Source organism: Dasypus novemcinctus, chromosome 21 (genome assembly GCF_030445035.2).
Source record: "Dasypus novemcinctus isolate mDasNov1 chromosome 21, mDasNov1.1.hap2, whole genome shotgun sequence".
Classification (NCBI taxonomy): Eukaryota; Metazoa; Chordata; class Mammalia; order Cingulata; family Dasypodidae; genus Dasypus; species Dasypus novemcinctus.
Genome location: NC_080693.1, coordinates 25,761,544 through 25,778,812, shown reverse-complemented (window position 1 = coordinate 25,778,812; position 17,269 = coordinate 25,761,544). Strand labels below are relative to the sequence as shown.

Here is a 17,269-nt window from a genome sequence, read left to right as displayed (position 1 = left end):
ATCAATTTTAAAGCGTTTTGGCCGCAACAGCACGCTGGACTAATTTGCTTGGAGAAGGGTCTCCTGCCTTCTTTCACTGGGTCAGGTTATCTATTAAAAAGAGAGCGCTAAGGAAGGAAGCAGCCGCGCGCCCTCTCCGCCTCCCTTACCAGTTCCCCTTCACAGGATACAACCCCCGAGCACGGTACCTGAAGGAAAAACCAGAGGTTCCGCCCCTCCGCCCCTCCGCCCCCAAAGAGCCCACTGCCAGATTACCAGAACTGCCGAGGCCCCGCCACCTCTAGTTCCTTGTCACAAGACCGGCCAAACCTGGTCACATGACATGGCGGCGCCTTCCATTCCCACTTGGAGGGGGACACAACCAGAAGCCGCAGGCCCTCGCTCCTCCGATACTTAGCCCCAGCGACCTCCGTCAAGCAGGGATACCAGAGAGCGCTTGTGGTTTCAGAAACCGCCTTCCCCCGCCAAAGCCTCCTGAGGCCCCGCGGCCCCCAGCCGTCTCCGCGGGCCGCCCTCCCCGCGCGGTGGGGAAGGCCGGAGGCCACGCCCCCTGCCGCCCGCCGGGCTCTCTGACCTCGGTGCCTCAAGCCCCCAAGTCCCCCAGCTCGCTGGTCCCCGGCGCTTCCTGGGCTTCCTCTCGTCGCCTTTCCACTCGGCCCACACCTAGCCGATCCCGACTGGCTGCTTCATGGCGTCGCTCCTGTGCTGTGGGCCCAAGCTGGCCGCCTGCGGCATCGTCCTCAGCGTTTGGGGAGTGATCATGTTGGTGAGGGGACCGCCCGGCGAGAACCTGAGAGGGCCTGAGGGGCTCCGGGGTTGGAGGGCTGAGAAGCTAGGAGACTCCGGGTCTTAGGAAGCAGCAGGTAGGCTGGAGGGGCTGGCCGATTAACTGGCCGCTGGAGAGAGACAGGGCTGAGCCTGAGGAATGGGGAACTGTGGCAAGGGGGTTGGGGGCTGGAGCCGGGAATGGGAGCTGCGGCGGGGAAATGTGGAGATCCCTCAAGGTAGGAGGAAGAGCTCAATTCCTGAGAAAAGCTGGAGCTGAAGCAGTGGGGCAAGGGAGTAGCTGGAGCCTTGTTTCCCAAGGACTCTACCAACCCCCACTCAAGGGAAGAAATGATACGAAGAAGTACCGATGCTTTCTCATTCCTTCCGCCCTGGCCCACGATGACGACGCCCCCGGGAAGGAGGATCGTCTGGGTTCCCGGGAAGGACGGGTTGCTCAGTTTTCCCTACCCTCGCCGCAGCCAGCCACTCGTCTCCATGTCCCCACCTCACAGCCCTGTTCCAGGTGGCTGAGCCCGAACCCAGCAACAGGCCCCCCTTCCCAGCGGGTGCTGCTTCTCCCCAGGCGCAGGAGTTGTGGCAACATCAGGAGTGGGAGGGGCTTGGGGCGTGGCCAGGCGGTCCGCAGCTTACCCCTTCCCCTGTCTTCAGATCATGCTCGGGATCTTTTTCAATGTTCATTCCGCTGTGTTAATTGAGGATGTTCCCTTCACAGAGCAGGATTTTGAGTAAGTAGCGGGTGGGGCTTCGGGCTGGGGGGGCACGTGGGAGGGGGCTGGGCCTTTGTCAGAATTATGGGCGGGAAACTGCAGGAGATTGAACTCCATCCACGAAGAGTGAACTCGGAGCGGTAGGCCGGACGCTTTGGCGACCCCGAAACTAGGGAATTGGGAGAGGAGAGCTGCTGTCTTTAGAATATCGTTAGAAACGATCTCGGGAACCAGAATTTGAGGCTATCCTAAACCCACTGCTTCAGGGGTAGCTGCTTTAGCTTTTTTGCCTGCCATCTCTGTGCCTCAAGCCACCTCTGCAAAAAGGGTGCTGTACTAGAACTCACCTCCTAGGGTGAAGATTGAAAAAGGGCTCAGTAAGGAGTCAGAAAATGTTGGCTGCTATTAATATTTCTGACACTTCTCTGCCTAATCCCCGTCCACAGGAATGGCCCCAATGACATATACAAACTTTACGAGCAAGTCAGCTACAACTGTTTCATCGCCGCGGGCCTTTACCTAATCCTCGGAGGCTTCTCTTTCTGCCAAGTTCGCCTCAATAAGCGCAAGGAATACATGGTGCGCTAGGGTAGAGCGCACCCCCGTCCCCCCTCCCCGTCCTCTATTTAAAGACTCTTCCCCACGTCGCGTCCACCCATTCTGGCGCCCTCTGCGGGACGGCTTCCCTGGCATCCCTTGCCGGTCACACTCGGGCGTCCGGCTCCAGTGGAGAGCGGGCAAAGGCCGGCCATCCCCTGCCCCTCCGGCCCCCTCGCCTTGTCCCGCACCACAATAAAGAGAAACTGATCTCTCAAACCGAGTGTCTGTGCTTGGGTGAGGGGGCGGGCACGAGGCTAAGGCAGGCGAGGGGCTTCTGCCCTGCCAGACCCGACCCCTCGACGGAAGTGGAGTGAAGCCTGGCCCGGAAGTGAGGCGGAGTCTCCCTCCTCCCCGCCCCAAGGTGCGCCCTGGCGGTCTCCCTGACTGCGGCGGGGAGCCGCCGAGTTTGAGCCAATCAGCTGCGGAGAGGGGCGGGACTTCCTGCGCGGGGGGCCGGAGCGGTTCGGTCGCGGGGTTCTCCGTGGTCCTGGCTCGCTTGGCGGCGGCGGCGGCAGCGTCTCCGTGTGGAGGCGCGCGGGGCCATGACGTCAGCGTCCACAAAGGTTCGGCCTCCCTCGCGGACAGCGCTCTCTGGCGGCCACGGGAGGGCGGGCCCCCAGTTGGCTCCCGGCTCTTCCGCCCGGGGTGAGGGGGAGCGGGCGGGAGCCGCGCTGGGGTGGGGCTAGGGGCTCCGGGCGGGACGGCGCGGAGGGCAGGCGCCGGCCCCCCGTAATGCCGCCCCGCCCCCAGGTCGGAGAGATCTTCTCCGCAGCGGGCGCCGCCTTCACGAAGCTCGGGGAACTGACCATGCAGCTACATCCCGTGGCCGACTCTTCCCCCGCGGGGTACGTGAGCCCGGGCTGGGCCGTGGACACTTGAGAGCGGACGTTTGGACTCAGTCACAGAGCCGGACACTCTCTAGGGCAGGGACAGATGTTGGTTTCCCTTTGTGCTGGCACAGTCCAGAATAGGTGTTAATAAATGGTTGTTGAATGAATGCATGACAGATAAAAACACAGACTGAGGCCCGTGGTCCGGATTCATATTTCACAGCTCTACCCTGCTGCGAACCGGCAGATCACAGACCGCCACTACCACCACTCATACCCGCTCCCAAATCATGTGGCATTTCCTCAAAGAGCTGCAGACTTTCTGTTGAGGGGTTCTGTTTGCCGGGCCCCTGCGTGAGGAATTGGTTTCAATGGACCGTTCACAACAGCTGTTTCACGTTGATGTGGGAGAGACCTAAGGTGGAGGTGGGGTGGGGGGCTTCAGGGTTCCCGCAGGGCTTTAAGGGCTTTTTAATTTTTCTTTTTTTTTTAAGGAGGCCCTCTATATGATCCTGTAATGGGCCCCAGAGATTGGTGGGAGGCTGGTTGGCTGTGGAATGCAGAGCCTGTGAGCTGGCTCCACACCTCCACCTCTCCTCCCACTTTTGCTGCCCCCTCCTCCCCGACAGTGCGAAGTGGACTGAGACGGAGATAGAGATGCTGAGGGCTGCTGTGAAGCGATTTGGGGACGATCTTAATCACATCAGCTGTGTCATCAAGGAACGGACAGTGTGAGGGAGGGTGGTTGGCAGAGAAAGGGGGGTGGGCTGGGCAGTTTGCTTCCTCCACCTATTGTTTCCATCTTCCTCTAGAACTCCCTCCCAGCTCAACACCTTTCCTGCTTCCTTGCTGGTTTAGTTGTCTTGTTAGCATCCCCTTAAGGACTAAAAGAATGGTCACAATCAAAAGTTCCTAAAATACTGTGGTAATCAGGACTTTCCAAGAACTTCATTTTAGATTACCTGAGATACCCTATTATTAAATTTGATATTTAATAATATTCCCTGATTATTTACGTAGAGCTTTTGAGACTCGACAGCAGTAGAGTTCCAGGGATGTTGTGATTCTGAGCTAGTTGTTGATCAAGATCTACTGATGAGTCTCAGTCTACCAGTAGATTGCCAAGCCTTACCTGTAGCCTTCCACTTCCATAGTTCTCTCCTAGGGCTGGGCCTTTCCCACTGCGCAGTTCAGGGACTCCACTCTTAGCACTCCATCTGCCCTAAGTGTGTACAAAGCTTCAGGAAAGTGAGAATCCTACCAAAGAATTGGTGTCCTGACCTGGATTCTTCTGAAGAGGTTCCCCAGAATTCCTTTAGCTTGACACATTGTCCCTTCCCCTCCCCTGCCTTCCCTCAGCTTCATCGATGACTCCCTTTCTAACCTGCTCTCTCTTCTCTTCAAGGGCTCAGATAAAGGCCACTGTAAAACGCAAAGTCTATGAAGACTCTGGCATCCCCCTTCCAGCTGAGTCACCCAAGAAAGGGCCCAAGAAGGTGGCATCCGGTGTCTTGTCACCTTCTCCAGCGGCCCCTCCACTCAGCAGCTCCAGTGTCCCTGAGACTGGGGGTCCCCCCATAAAGAAACAGAAGGCTGGTGAGGGCTGTGGAATTACTTCCTAGGGGTTAGAGAGGTCAGTGAGAGAACTGGACCTGGGTCACAGAAGGACATCTCTCTTCCTCTCCCTGTAGAAGCTCCCAAAGAGAGGCTGGGGGAAGGGGAGTCATGTGGCAGGAAGCTTTGGGAAGCTGGGGGGCAACCAGGGAACCTAGAACCTGGCTTATGTTCCCCTCCCAGATGTGACACTCAGTGCCCTGAATGACTCTGATGCCAACAGTGACCTGGTGGATATTGAAGGACTAGGAGAGACTCCTCCAGCCAAGAAACTCAACTTCGACCAGGGTAGGAGTCCCCCTCCCCTCATGCCAGCTGGATGGGCGTGGGAGGGAGTGCTTACCTTGCTAGTAGGGGAGGGTCTCAGCAGGAGCCCCCTCCCTAGAACAGAGAAGGTATAAGGAGTGGGGTGCTTTGGGAGGTGGGAGTTTTCTTGGAGACAGACTTGGGGCTCGCTCCATCTCGGCCCATTTTACTTCCTGTTCCAGACAGCCTGACCCTGGATTCTGGACTTTCATGACCTCTGCTGATCCTCCTCTACAATCCCGCTGAGCCTTTGACCCCTGCACTGCTCACCTCGGACCTGTGGATTGCCTGGGACTCTGAGCAAGGCCTGCAGAGCAGGTGGACTGACTGCTGGGGCAGTGCGCCTTCCTCTTCCTGTACAAGCCTCTGACCCCCAGTCCCTTCAGCTTCCACCTGATGGACATTTTTATACAGAAAACAATAAAGATTTCCCTTCCAGCTTGGTGCCTTCAACTCAACATTATTGGGGTACAAGGGGAGGTTCCCTCTTATAGTCCAAGCCCCTCCTCAGCAGCTCTTACCACCCTGCCTGGAGCAGCACAGCCAATATTGGCAGACTTTCTTCCCAGTGCCAATATTTCTGTGCTGCTAGAGCCAGGGGAGCTGGGTGTGGGCAACAAAGACTCCACTTCAGACTCTTTGGAAGCAGAACTTACTCCCAGGGTCTCTGGCAGTCAGTACTCCTGAGACTACCCTGGGGATGTTAGAGAGGCTGTTTCCAGTGCTTTTTTTATACCTCCCTTTTCCCTCACCCACCCCAACCCTCACCCCACAAGGAGTTTGTCTCCAGGCCCCAGATGTCTTTTGTGTTGCTTCTCCAGGGTGGCCTCCCGGGGCCAGGCCTCAGCGGTGCCTCCCCCACCCTCGCTCTAACACCACAGTGTGGTTTGGACGTGGCCACAGTGCCGTGCAAACCACAGTGTGCTGCTGGGGCGGGAGCAGGACTGAGTGGGTTGAGAGGAAGGGAGTACAAGACAATGCTGAGAAGGCCCCTCCACTCCACTTCCAAGAGCAGGGAGATGGAAAAGGCTTAAAAGGCAAACATGGCCCCAAGAAAGGTGAGAGAGAACAAGGAACCCAGGGTAGGAGCTGAGCAGGCAACTGGAAGGACTGGGATCTTGGGGATGAGCTCACAGTGCAATAAGCCTTCTTCCCTCTGTAGGAACTCAGCTCAGGGGATCCCTAGGGTGGGGTCAGAGGCAGAGGAAATAGAGAATGACTGTGGGGGACCAACGAACTGCCTCCCGACTCAGCCAGGGCAAGGACCCAAGGCTTCCTGTGTCCCTTCCTCCCCTCCCTGGGTCAGAACCCAAGAGAAAAGCAAGGAGAGACCGAGGGCCAAGGACAGCAGGGTTGGGAGTTGGCAGTCCAGAGGTGGTGGGGCCGGATCACGGCTGGGAGAGGGGGGCCGGAAGTCGCCCTGGGCCCTGGGCCTGCCACAAGATGGAGGCCAAAGGCAGGAAATGGAGGCCAGGGGGGAAAGGGAGCAGTAGGGCCCAGGAGGAGGGCCATCTGGACCTGGGGGCCAGGTATTCAAACCCCAGCACTGTCTCTACTCCCTATGGCCCCCTAGGACCCAAGCCCCACCCCAGCAACAACCCCCATCAGGCCATTCACCAGGCCCAGACGGGCGGGCGGGCCCACCCCAGAGAGCCACGTTTAAGCTGAGACAAACATGCCTCTCCCCACCCCCACCCTGGGCCTTCCCTGAGCCTTTTTCTCCTAAGACTTGATTTTTGAAAAGCACCCCCAGAAAGCAAAATCCAAGGGCCAAAATCCCTTCCGCAAATCAAAATAATACCTTCTAAGAACCAAAAGTTATCCTCTAACCTCCCATCCCCTCCTTTACCCTTCCCCCCCCCCGACACACCCCCCAAAACTCTTAACAATCAAAAAGATCTAAGATGGTGTGTGTAATCAGTCTTTTTAGGCCCCGGGAACGCCAGACGCCCTCCCCCCAGACCCCTATGTGTCCTACATCAATCCGGCCAAGGCCTCCTGCTCCTCACTCTACCCTCCATAGCCCCCCAAACTGAACAGCTTGTCCCAGCTCCCATCCTCAGCAGAGCCTTTGTGGGGGTAAAACAGAAATCAAACATTATACTAACGGCTGGAGGATGCTGGGGGGCCCTCTGGTCTCAGCCTTTGGTTTCCATTTGGAGGATTGCAGTTTGGGGGCGTAAGAGAAAGCCTCTCCAGGCATCTCCCCAGTTTCAAGACTGACAAAGCCCAACCCCACCCCAGCACGCACCTCCAAACCTCCCCCCCAACCGCCACGTCTCTCCTGAAAACAGGGGACACTTTCCTCCCCACTTACCTCGGCTACTCTCCCCTGAGATCCTGGTCCCCTATTTTGAAGGGAGCAAAATTTGGGGTGCATCCCTCACAATTGGGGTGCAGGAGAAAGGAGCCGCCCCAGTCGCATCGCTGGCCTCCTTCCTCTCGGCTGACTCAGGGAGTGGGGAGTGCCCTAGGGAGGGGAGACCCCCACAAGAGAGCTCAGGAGGGGGTTTCTCCACTCCCAGTTAGAATTGGGGACACCCCCCCAAAACTCGTCCCAGCCCATCCGTCTCCAACTCGGCGGGAGAGGCAGCTGCTATGCCCCAGTCAGATTCCCCCAACACTACATTCCTCACCCCATCTAGAGGGGTCCCCGGACCCCCAAAAAATCCCAAAAAAAATCTGGGATGTTGGGAGGACGGTCCTGAACTAGCTCCCCAAATTTGGGGTCCTCAGATACCCCCGTTTTTTCAGGAAAATTCTGCCTTTCGCCTGCCTCCCGCCAGCCCTGCTCTGTCCCGATGCCAATTTTGGAAGTCACTCCCTCCTTCCTCCTCCCCGTCTCTCCAGCCCCCCCCACCCTGCTCGGGGACTAGGGTCCAGGACACCTGGCTTCCAGACTGGGGGGCACTCCCCGAAGGGCTAGGGGCCAGGAGGTCAAGCTCATTGCCCCAGTCTTAGGGAAGCAGGGAAGCCCGATCCTTCCTTCCCCTCCCCCCTGGCTGGTCTCCGTGGTGGTTTAGGAAAGCCTGGAGGATTGGAATCTGCCATTGCTGTTGCACAGGCAGTTTTTTTTTCTTTTCCTTGGGTTGGGGGGGTGGGCGGTGGGAGGGAGAGAGAGGAGGAGAGCTGAAGAGAGCAGGGACCCAGGCGTGCAGAGCTGTCCTGGCTCGCCCTCCAGCCCCTGCTGCCGTTGGGAACCCCTCCCCCACCATCTCACCCACACTCCCAGTCTTCTGTCAGCTTTCTGTTTGGGGCTTTTATCCTAGAAAATCAGGTTGCATGAATCACCTCCTTGTACCCCACCACAACCCCTCCTTGCCACAGTTCTAACAGCACTGCCTTGGTCAGCGGTATCCACTTTACCACAAGACACCCCATTTTCCCTCACCTCCCACCAAACGGAGGAGGTGTGCTCCCTTAAGAAATGGGGTCCAGAGCCTGGTACCACCTTGTCTTTCCCCAGATCTACCCAGGCCACATAAAAATAAGGGATGATACCCCTCCCTTTCCAAATTTCTCTTTTCAAACCCTGGGCTTATTTGGGGGTTCACTGGAGAAAGAGATTTCTAGAATCTGGGGTGAGAGGAAGCTCTAAGCAAAGGACATGCCGAACACCAGCCATGTGCCCCAAATTAAGTGAACCTCAAATCAATATCACCTTGTGACCCATTCCTCAGCTTCACCAAATGCTCCCAATGAACAGCAGAACACCCCAAAATAAGAGCACCCCCAAACCTGGGTCTCCTACCCTGAGGACCCTCACCTTGTTTCGCCCCTTGGGAAAGGCTATCCGTGCATACACAAGAAGGCCCTCCCAAAGCAAGTTTTCTACAACATACATATATTAAGCTTTGCTCCCCCCAAGAATAGGACCCCCTATTCCAGGCCTTCACACTTGCTCCCTTAACCCTATTATGTCCCACCTCAAGCAAGTTACAAACTCTGACTTGGACTTCATGTCCCTGACAATCCAGTCTGAGTCCTGAAACCTATATGGTACCCCCAAACTGTCTGCACCCCCAAATCAGCAATGGCTAGCCCACCTGAAATCAGGCAGATAAGAACTTCAACTGTCCATATACACCAGTGACCACGAGTCTCCAAAACAAAACCCTCATCCGCCTCCAGAAGAACACCCAGCAGGCTCTCCTGCTCTTCCAAGATGACAGAAATGGCACAATCTCCAAAGTGTGGGTGTTGGAACCCCCTAGAACTAACATAGCTTCAAAGTCAGCCCCATGCCTCAAATTTACCACAGGCCCTCCAGCCGGAATGCAACCCCCATTGCCCATCACAATCAAACCAACTCAACAGCCCAAAACAAGCAGGTAACAGATAACATAAATTAGTTCCATCCTGATACCAAAGGGGAGCCCCTCATCTAACTCCCACCCCAAAACTGAACAGAGACCTCCTGAAGCAACCCTCACATACCAAAGCCACATCACCATCTTGAGTCCTTAGTGGTCCCCGATTCCCAGTTTCTCAGCTGTTCTTTCATGCATCCCAAACAAAGACACCCTCAAATCTGATGGGAAGTGCCCCAGGTCTGGATATATGGTTCCACAGTCAGTGGCCAGTCATTTCTGGTCAACTGTAGACTCTCCTAAGCTCGAGTCCAAGGGGCCCCTATTTTGCAGCTGGACTTAGCTCTGGCTCCCCTTCTCCAGGTAAACCTTGCTCGCCAAGGTTTCCCCAGTGAGGCTGTCACCCATGCCTAGCTCCCAGAACAGGGACTCAGAAATCTCAGTTCCTCCTGCCCTGTCTCCCTCCTCATACTCTGCAGACGCTCGGTGTTCCCTTCTCGGTTCACCCCACCCATCTTTCATATTCACGTATGCACCTTTAAAAGACCTCTGGATAATAGCGTCTAGCTTAATCAGAAAAGGAAACTTCGTGCTCCTGGGCCTTAGCCCGGCGCCTTGTCCCACCCACTCCCCTTGTTTGCGGATTTCTCACCCCAGGTAGGAACTCCAGCCCGGGGGGAAAGGGCCCTCTGTACCCTAATTCTCCCTTCCTCCGCCCACCTCTAGTCCCCATATAGGAGACAGAGGAGCAAAATAAGCCAGCGCAGAAAGGGGAGGACCGAAGGTATCAGGACCGAACGGATTCCGTGCCCGGGTCTGAGTGCTCCGGCACCCGGGTGGAGACCACCGGGCGACCTGAAGCTAGTGCTCGTCTGCCCCCTAGTGGAAGGAGCCGAACACTGCAGAGCTTTGCCGCCTTGCAGCGCTGGACCCCGGCGTCCCGCCAGCCTCAAAGAGTAGCGGACCTGCTGGTGCCCGAGGCCCCAGGAAGCTGGGACTGGGGGAGGGCAAGCCGGGTTTGGAGCGGTAGTCCGTCTCTCTGGGTCCCTAAAAGGATTCGGAAGAGGGTCGCGAGCGAGGGGCCGGACGCCTAGGTCTCCCGAGCGTCCCTCGCCCCCCACCCGGGGCTTTCCCCACCTCCTCGAGGGGAAGCAGCTGGCGGAGCCGTCCGGTCGCAGGACAATGGAAGGAAACGAACTCGAAATCATATCCGCCCCCTCCCTACCCCACCCGGTCCGAGCCCCCCTTTTTGTAGGCCCGGCTCAAGAGGCCTGCCATTCACACCACACCCACTTGCTGTCTGAGACCCCCACGGGGGCCCGCTATCGCCTCCCCAAACCTGGTGCCTCGCTGGCCTCCCGGTTTTCCGGGCGTTTAAGCTTTATTCACTTTCATCAGGGCATCAGGCTCCTGGCGCCCTCTCCCAAAAACCCACACACCAAGTTTTTTTCTCTCGCAGGCCGTCTGACGACCCAGGCCACCCAGACGTTCAATATCGATGTTCCCAGCCTCCTCCCCAATCCCAGTCCCCCCGTCCTCGGTTCACTTTCTTGGCTCCAGCGTCCCTACTTTTCCTTTACGACCCTCCCGCGTTCTTGAGGTCCCGCCCTCGGGCCAGAGACCCCGCCCCGGGTTCACCATCTGGAGAGCGAGGGAGGAAGGAAGGATACAGACCCAGGCGTTCACTCCCCCCACCCCCGCCCCCGCCATCCCGGCCAGATAAAGGAGCCAGGGCCAAGAGGGGAGAGAGACCCCGCCCCCCCAGAGGAGAGCCGCCGCAGCCCCTGCAGGACGGGGGTAAGAACGAGTCTGGGGGAGCCGGACTCCCGGGTCCCCGAAAGAGGGTTGGGGCTTGTTGATGTTAGGGAGACTGAGTCCCAGGAACTGGCTAAACTAGGGATCGGGGTCCAGATAGGAGTGGCGGAATCCCGTGGTCTGGGGAAGGGAGCTTCGACTGGGAGGTGGAGGGGTGCGGGCCGCAGATCGTCTGGGTCTCCAGGCAGGGTCGGACACCCGAGACTCAGCAGAGGGGGGTGCGGCTGCTGGAGTCCCTTTGCTCGCCCTCGACGCCGCTGTGCGGGAACCTTCAACTCGCCCCAGGCTGTGGAATCTGGAGGAGGGACGACAGCGACGGTGTGGATGAGGGCAGAATGAAGGAGAGGAGCAGAGCGAGGCGACGAGCGCAGGGGCCGGGGGCCGGGGGGCCCCGTCCGGCTGCACTTCAGGAGGAAAGGATAAACTGAGGAAGGGAAGGCGTCCGGGCTTCCGAATTAGCACTGCCTGGACCCCTGAGCCCCTTCCATGGCACCTGCAGGCCTGCGTCGCTATGGGTTCCACCGAAACCCAGGAGGGAGCGCTGGGCTACGTCCGCGAGTTCACTCGCCACTCCTCCGACGTGCTCGGCAATCTGAATGAGCTGCGCCTGCGCGGGATACTCACTGACGTCACGCTGCTGGTTGGCGGGCAACCCCTGCGGGCTCACAAGGCGGTTCTTATCGCCTGCAGGTTCGAGGGGTGGGGCTTGTGCCTCGGGGCGGGACCAAATGGGAAAGGGGCGGAGCCATAATCACCATTGAGCGAGCGTGCGAAGCCAACGATGAGGCGGAGCTTCCCGGAGTTGGGGGCGTGGTGATAGCAGGGAGGCGGGGCCTGTCTCCCCTCGGTTCCCCAACCCTTAATGGGACTTATCTCCCCTCTCTCCAGTGGCTTCTTCTATTCAATTTTCCGGGGCCGTGCGGGAGTGGGGGTGGATGTGCTCTCCCTGCCCGGGGGACCTGAAGCCGGAGGCTTCGCTCCTCTTCTGGATTTCATGTACACTTCGCGCCTGCGCCTCTCTCCGGCCACTGCACCAGCTGTCCTTGCGGCTGCCACCTACTTGCAGATGGAACATGTGGTCCAGGCATGCCACCGCTTCATCCAGGCCAGGTGAGGGAACCCTGGCTTGATGATCACTGTGGGTGAGGGGGTGCCTCGGGTAACAAGGGCAGAGGCCAACCTTAGGACATAGCATTAAAGTCTTTCGCACTTTTCCCAGCTACGAACCTCTGGGCATCTCCCTGCGCCCCCGGGAGGCAGAGCCCCCCACACCTCCAACGGCCCCTCCACCAGGCAGTCCCAGACGCTCTGAAGGGCACCCAGACCCACCAACTGAGTCTCGCAGCTGCAGTCAAGGCTCTCCCAGTCCCGCCAGCCCAGACCCCAAGGCCTGCAACTGGAAAAAGTACAAGTTCATCGTGCTAAACTCTCAGGCCTCCCAAGCAGGGAGACTGGCTGGGGAGAGGAGTTCTGGTCAACCTTGTCCCCAAGCCAGGCTCCCCAGTGGAGATGAGGCTTCCAGCAGCAGCAGCAGCGAAGAAGGACCCATTCCTGGTCCCCAGAGCAGGTATAGAATCTGGAACCCTGAGAATCTGTAGAGGCTGGCCTCCACTTGGAAGTGGAACCACTGGACAGGGTGGTCTCGAGGCAGGGAGATGGTGGGTGGCTTTCAAGACACTAACCTACCTTAGGGAGCGGGCCAGGAGGCGGGCTTACTCAGCGGGGTGGCACTCTGGCAGCACAAATGGGCGTGGCTCATTGGTGAATGTTGGCTTCCCTCTGGCGGGTAGGCCTTTGGCTCCAAGTTCTCAAGGGACAACTCCCTCCAAATAATCTCTCTTTACCCTTTTCTTTGGCCTTTGCCATCTGCTTAGGCTTTCTCCAACTGCTGTCTCTGTGCGGTTCACATCTGGGACTCCAGCTAGTATCCCTCATCTCCTCACAGCCCGGGCCCAAGAGACCACTGGATCACTCTCTGAACAGACTCGCCCTCCACCAGGTGAAAGCCCCTCCTTTCTGGCCTTTTCACCTGAGGTTTCTGCCCAGTTTGAGCCAAAAGGCCTTGGGAAAGGCCTATTCCAATGGTTCCCAAAATGTACTGCAAATTAGAATCACCTGGGGAGTTAAAAAAAAAATCCCACTGCCTCGGTCACGGTCCAAAGATCAGAATGCCAGGATGGGTGCCAGGTATTGGTATTGTTTAAAGATTCCCCAGGTGTTGCCAATGAGCAGCAAAGTTTGGGTATTTCTGGCCTATCCGGGTAGGGGCTGAGTGTTCTGCCCAGGCTTGGCTAGGCCTCTTTGGCAGGTTGTCACCCAGAGTGGTGCAAGAGAAGGAGCAACAGAAACTTCCATCCCTATAGGGGCCTTCATCTATCACCACCCTTATTGAAGAGGAGACTCAGACCGTGGGGTGTCATTTGAGCCCCACAGGCCTAAATAGTAAATTGGGAAAAAGGACAACCTACTACTACTGTGGTCTGATGATTCACCAGAACATAAGAAGTGCTCAATAAATTATAACCCTTCTTCTCATTATCCCTTTGCCTTCCCAGGAAGCGATTTTTTCAGCTGCCAGAACTGTGAGGCTGTGGCTGGATGTGCACGGGGGCTAGACCCCTTGGCTCCCGGGGAGGAGGACAAGCCCTACAAGTGTCAGCTCTGCAGGTCTGCCTTCCGCTACAAGGGCAATCTCGCCAGTCACCGCTCCGTGCACACAGGTAAGGTGGGGCAGGGAGGAGAGGGCCCAGGTGCCTTCCTGCCCACAGGCGTCCTGGAGCCAAGTCCCTGACCTTCCTTCCTCTTTGCCCCCAGGGGAGAAGCCCTACCACTGCGCCATCTGCGGGGCCCGTTTCAACAGGCCTGCTAACCTGAAAACGCACAGCCGCATCCATTCCGGCGAGAAGCCTTACAAGTGCGAGACCTGTGGCTCGCGCTTCGTACAGGTACAGACCTAGTCCGAGGGCGAGTTCAAAGGCGAATCTCCAGGAGAACGGAGTTGGCCATATTTAGAATAATGTGGAGGGTTCTGTCTCGCCCAGATGCGGGGTCTTAGGTCTCTTCCGCTCCCAGGTAGCGCATCTGCGCGCGCACGTACTGATCCACACCGGGGAGAAGCCCTATCCATGCCCCACCTGCGGGACCCGCTTCCGCCACCTACAAACCCTGAAGAGTCACGTTCGCATCCACACGGGAGAGAAGCCTTACCACGTGGGTACCAGCCCAAAGCCCTGCCTTACCTTCCGTTTACTTAGGGGCGGGGCTCCGAGGAGAGCAGGCCAGAGCCCTGGGTTCTCTCGGAAATGCTTCTCTCAGAAATGTGTGGTGGCCGAGAAGGGTCTGTGCTCCCCAAGGGGCGGGGGAGGGGAAAGGCATAGAAGTTACGCAGCTCCTGGTCAGGGGGACATTTTCCTGGAGAGGGGCTAACGCGTGGCAAACCTCTTGCTGAAGAGGGCGAGGTCTAATCTGGCTGGCTCCTGGGGAATTAGAAGCATTTGAGGGCCAAAGAGCTTCTCTTGGGCTGCGAGCAGGACAGCACCCCCTCGCTCGAGCTCTAGGAGGTGCCTGCGGGCTGGGAAGGTCCTGACTGATGTTCTCCCACAGTGCGACCCCTGTGGCCTGCATTTCCGGCACAAGAGTCAACTGCGGCTGCATCTGCGCCAGAAACATGGAGCTTCAACCAACACCAAAGTGCACTACCACATTCTGGGAGAGCCCTAGCCGGCCCCGAGCCCAGACCCCTCTCGCTTCCTGGGATCCGGGGTAGCAGGGGGCTTGGGCACGGGGGTGTGCAAAGCCCCTTCGGTGTCTGTAACTACCACCATCTTGATTTCTCAATGGGGAGAGCAGGGGTGGCAGATCCTGGCTAGATCTGCCTCTGTTTTGCTGGTCAAAACCTCTTCCCCACGGTGAGAATTATTTCTAAGCAGAAAGCAAGCTAGGGACTGGGGGAGAGGGGAGTCTGGAGGCCTGGTTTCCTTACGGAAGAGCCCTCAACCCACAGCCCCCATCCCATTGAATTTATCTGTAAATATAATTTATTGAGGCCTCTGGTTGGCACCAGGGCCTTCACTGTATTGCATTTCCCACTTCCCCCTACCACAAGTGTGATCAAAAGTGACCCAAAATGTAGAATGGGAGGTCACAACTCTGCTGGCAGAGATTAGCACTTGGCTCTCTCCTTTGGCTTGAGTGTTTTATATTATGATTGTTATAACTTTTACCTTTCGAATTGCTCTTTCTTCCATTTATTTGCTTGTTGGTTTGTTTAAGATGGAGAAGGGTGTTTCCTGTGTTCTGCCCCTCCAATTCTAGGTCTGGAACCTTTATTTGTTCTAGGGCAGGCCTGGGAACATGTGGCATTATGGAATTGGGTCAGGAACCCTCTCTGGTATTCTGCATACTGTAGGTTCTCTAGCAGGCTAGAAATGGATCTAGACTTTTCTTGGTTCTTCAAGGGTGACAGCCTGAGATGGGGGTGGTAAGTCCCTTTTGGAGTCTTTAAATGTAGGGGCTCAATTCTGCATCATTCTAAATGGAGGCTGGTAGTCTTTCCTGCCAGGTGGTCCAGAACTTAAACTGTCTCATTCATCTGGTCACCTGGGTTGGCTCCAGTGTGATTCTAGACATAAATCTAGGACTCTATTTCGCATGGTGGAGCACTCCCAGGGACTTGAGATGAGCCTGTAATCCTCCCACTGGAGCCTGTTCTTAGCACTGGGTTGATCCCTCCATGGAGGAGAAATCTGAAATTCCTTATCTTTCTGCCCAGTCTCTAAGAACGTTATAACCTAGGGGGAAATTATGAAACTCTTCAACTTGACTATATGAGTCCTGACCCATCCTTTACTGCAGGGGCATCTGGGTTTTTAACATTCCGTAGGGCTCTCTGTACCTGAGATGAGCCCCTTCTTTCTTGAATGGGTCTTTGGGCATCTTCTGGAAAGTGTCCAGATTCCAGAAATTTTTCCTTTGCTGTAGAAGTCAAGAGTGCTTAGTAACTTTCTTACCTTAGACAAGCTGGGTATGTGACTTGGTCTTCCTGTCACTGCATGCCTGTCTGGAACCAGTGAATGCACTAGAACCTTCCACAGGGAGGAAAAAGGGGCTGAATTCCATTCTGGGTTTGTTGTAGTTTGGGATTATGATTGGAATTACTGGTGTTTAGAGGTTTAAAAGGTTTCTTGTGACTGACTGATTGGCTGATGGGCAAGAGTTCCCTTCAAGTCAATAGGTATCCAGGTCGGATTGAGAGGTTGGTTGAGGGGAGCAGTCTTTGTAGGCCAAGTAGGTAGAAAGTTAGGAATGGGGTTGCTTCTTGGCTTGGTGGAGTATCTGGAATGTTAGATTATACTCTGAAGCCTAGATTTACAGCCCTACCCCTTGTTTTGAGGGATGGGGTGAGGAATAAGGAACACTTCTGAATTTGTGGGGTAGAGTTTCCTCAAGATAGGTCAGTACTAGTGGCTGTTACCTGGGGATTAGTGAGAAAGCTACTTTCCTTCCTCATCCCCTCTCACTCCCATTGCTCCATTGCCAAACTAAAGAAGGAAGGAGGGAAAGCAGAGGAGAAGTGTGAGAAGGAACTCTGATTTTCACTTAGCAAATTGGGTGGGCAGGTGGAGTGTGCTTGGGGTGAGGGACCAGGGTGGAGATGTGGAGATGTTAACTCTTGCAAGATCAGATCCTTGGAATAAAGAAGCCTCTCAGTGCTGCCTGGTGTGTCCTGGATTCTTGCCTAGGGGAAAGCTTGGGATCAGGGCTTCCCTCCTGGATGCTGGCTTGAATTCTGTGCCCATCCCACCATTGCACCCGACGTTTTAAATGGCCCTTGTTCTGCCTTTCCCCACCCTCGCCATCCGGTTCATTGTGTAGGAACCTGTGACTTCATGAAGTTTCTCTGGAGCCACCTGCATCCTGCTGCTCTGAATTCACTTCCTGCCTGAGGTGCGGAGGCAGCAGGAGAAAGCAGGAAGTCACATTAATACCAAGAGGCTGGGGGATAAGTCTGTGCCAGGGATCTTCATGATCAGAACCCCTCCAACAACCCGCCACCAGGAATAGAATGAAGCTGGGAAACTGGATAGGTCTCAGAGCCCACAAGGACAAGAGGAGCTAGATGTGGCAGTGGGGAGCCTGTATAGTTAGAGCCAAATGCCAACTCTACTGCTCCCCAGGCAGTCCAGTACCTACAGCATGCTTTTCTCCCACTCCCTCCCCTGTCCTGTGTGTGTTGTGGGGTGCATAGCTCTGTTCTGGCTGATGGACAGAGGCTTAGAGGGTCACTAATTCTTAAGTT

General features: G+C 56.5%; 3 protein-coding genes and 1 long non-coding RNA gene across 11 annotated transcripts in view; 3 read left to right on the top strand and 1 right to left on the bottom strand.

Annotated features, from left to right (window-relative positions):
• The window catches only part of LOC105744333 (uncharacterized), a 62,631-nt gene extending 62,106 nt beyond the window's left edge, over window positions 1–525 (bottom strand). Inside the window, exon 1 of one of the 6 annotated variants that reach the window (XR_011646799.1) lies at window positions 256–525. This is a non-coding gene — a long non-coding RNA (uncharacterized lncRNA). The remainder of the gene's footprint in view (window positions 1–255) is intronic. The other 5 variants (XR_011646795.1, XR_011646798.1, XR_011646797.1 and 2 more) reach the window with 5 other exon arrangements.
• A 17-nt stretch (window positions 526–542) lies between these two features.
• RNASEK (ribonuclease K) lies at window positions 543–2,312 on the top strand. The gene is made up of 3 exons (XM_004475245.4): window positions 543–766; window positions 1,438–1,514; window positions 1,943–2,312. The coding sequence occupies exons 1-3, from the start codon at window positions 689–691 to the stop codon at window positions 2,082–2,084; spliced, it is 297 nt and encodes a 98-aa protein (XP_004475302.1). The 5' UTR covers window positions 543–688; the 3' UTR covers window positions 2,085–2,312.
• A 190-nt stretch (window positions 2,313–2,502) lies between these two features.
• On the top strand, window positions 2,503–5,284 carry BACC1 (BPTF associated chromatin complex component 1). 3 transcript variants are annotated; one of them, XM_012518291.4, is made up of 6 exons: window positions 2,503–2,659; window positions 2,847–2,941; window positions 3,556–3,657; window positions 4,332–4,522; window positions 4,724–4,828; window positions 5,033–5,284. In XM_012518291.4, exons 1-6 carry the CDS (start codon window positions 2,639–2,641, stop codon window positions 5,035–5,037), a joined length of 519 nt encoding a protein of 172 aa, XP_012373745.2. In that variant the 5' UTR covers window positions 2,503–2,638; the 3' UTR covers window positions 5,038–5,284. The 3 variants fall into 3 exon arrangements, with proteins under 3 accessions (XP_012373745.2, XP_012373744.2, XP_058139637.1); XM_012518290.4 differs by having other exon boundaries at window positions 5,029–5,284; XM_058283654.2 differs by lacking the exon at window positions 3,556–3,657 and having other exon boundaries at window positions 5,029–5,284.
• Window positions 5,285–10,436: 5,152 nt separating this feature from the next.
• Window positions 10,437–16,685, top strand: BCL6B (BCL6B transcription repressor). The gene is made up of 9 exons (XM_004475244.5): window positions 10,437–10,953; window positions 11,471–11,661; window positions 11,860–12,081; window positions 12,191–12,538; window positions 12,846–12,970; window positions 13,527–13,691; window positions 13,786–13,916; window positions 14,044–14,181; window positions 14,575–16,685. The coding sequence occupies exons 2-9, from the start codon at window positions 11,483–11,485 to the stop codon at window positions 14,689–14,691; spliced, it is 1,425 nt and encodes a 474-aa protein (XP_004475301.1). The 5' UTR covers window positions 10,437–10,953; window positions 11,471–11,482; the 3' UTR covers window positions 14,692–16,685.
• The last annotated feature ends 584 nt before the right edge of the window (window positions 16,686–17,269 follow it).

Excerpts from the sequence above, each read along its gene's own strand:
- RNASEK (XM_004475245.4), top strand. The coding sequence starts at position 689 with ATGGCGTCGCTCCTGTGCTGTGGGCCCAAGCTGGCCGCCTGCGGCATC. Across the intron at positions 767-1,437 it reads TTTGGGGAGTGATCATGTTG|ATCATGCTCGGGATCTTTTT; the intron begins GTGAGGGGACCG and ends CCCTGTCTTCAG. Across the intron at positions 1,515-1,942 it reads TTCACAGAGCAGGATTTTGA|GAATGGCCCCAATGACATAT; the intron begins GTAAGTAGCGGG and ends CCCCGTCCACAG.
- BACC1 (XM_012518290.4), top strand. The coding sequence starts at position 2,639 with ATGACGTCAGCGTCCACAAAG. Across the intron at positions 2,942-3,555 it reads GCCGACTCTTCCCCCGCGGG|TGCGAAGTGGACTGAGACGG; the intron begins GTACGTGAGCCC and ends CCTCCCCGACAG. Across the intron at positions 3,658-4,331 it reads GTCATCAAGGAACGGACAGT|GGCTCAGATAAAGGCCACTG; the intron begins GTGAGGGAGGGT and ends CTTCTCTTCAAG.
- BCL6B (XM_004475244.5), top strand. The coding sequence starts at position 11,483 with ATGGGTTCCACCGAAACCCAGGAGGGAGCGCTGGGCTACGTCCGCGAG. Across the intron at positions 12,971-13,526 it reads ACAGACTCGCCCTCCACCAG|GAAGCGATTTTTTCAGCTGC; the intron begins GTGAAAGCCCCT and ends TTGCCTTCCCAG. Across the intron at positions 14,182-14,574 it reads CGGGAGAGAAGCCTTACCAC|TGCGACCCCTGTGGCCTGCA; the intron begins GTGGGTACCAGC and ends GTTCTCCCACAG.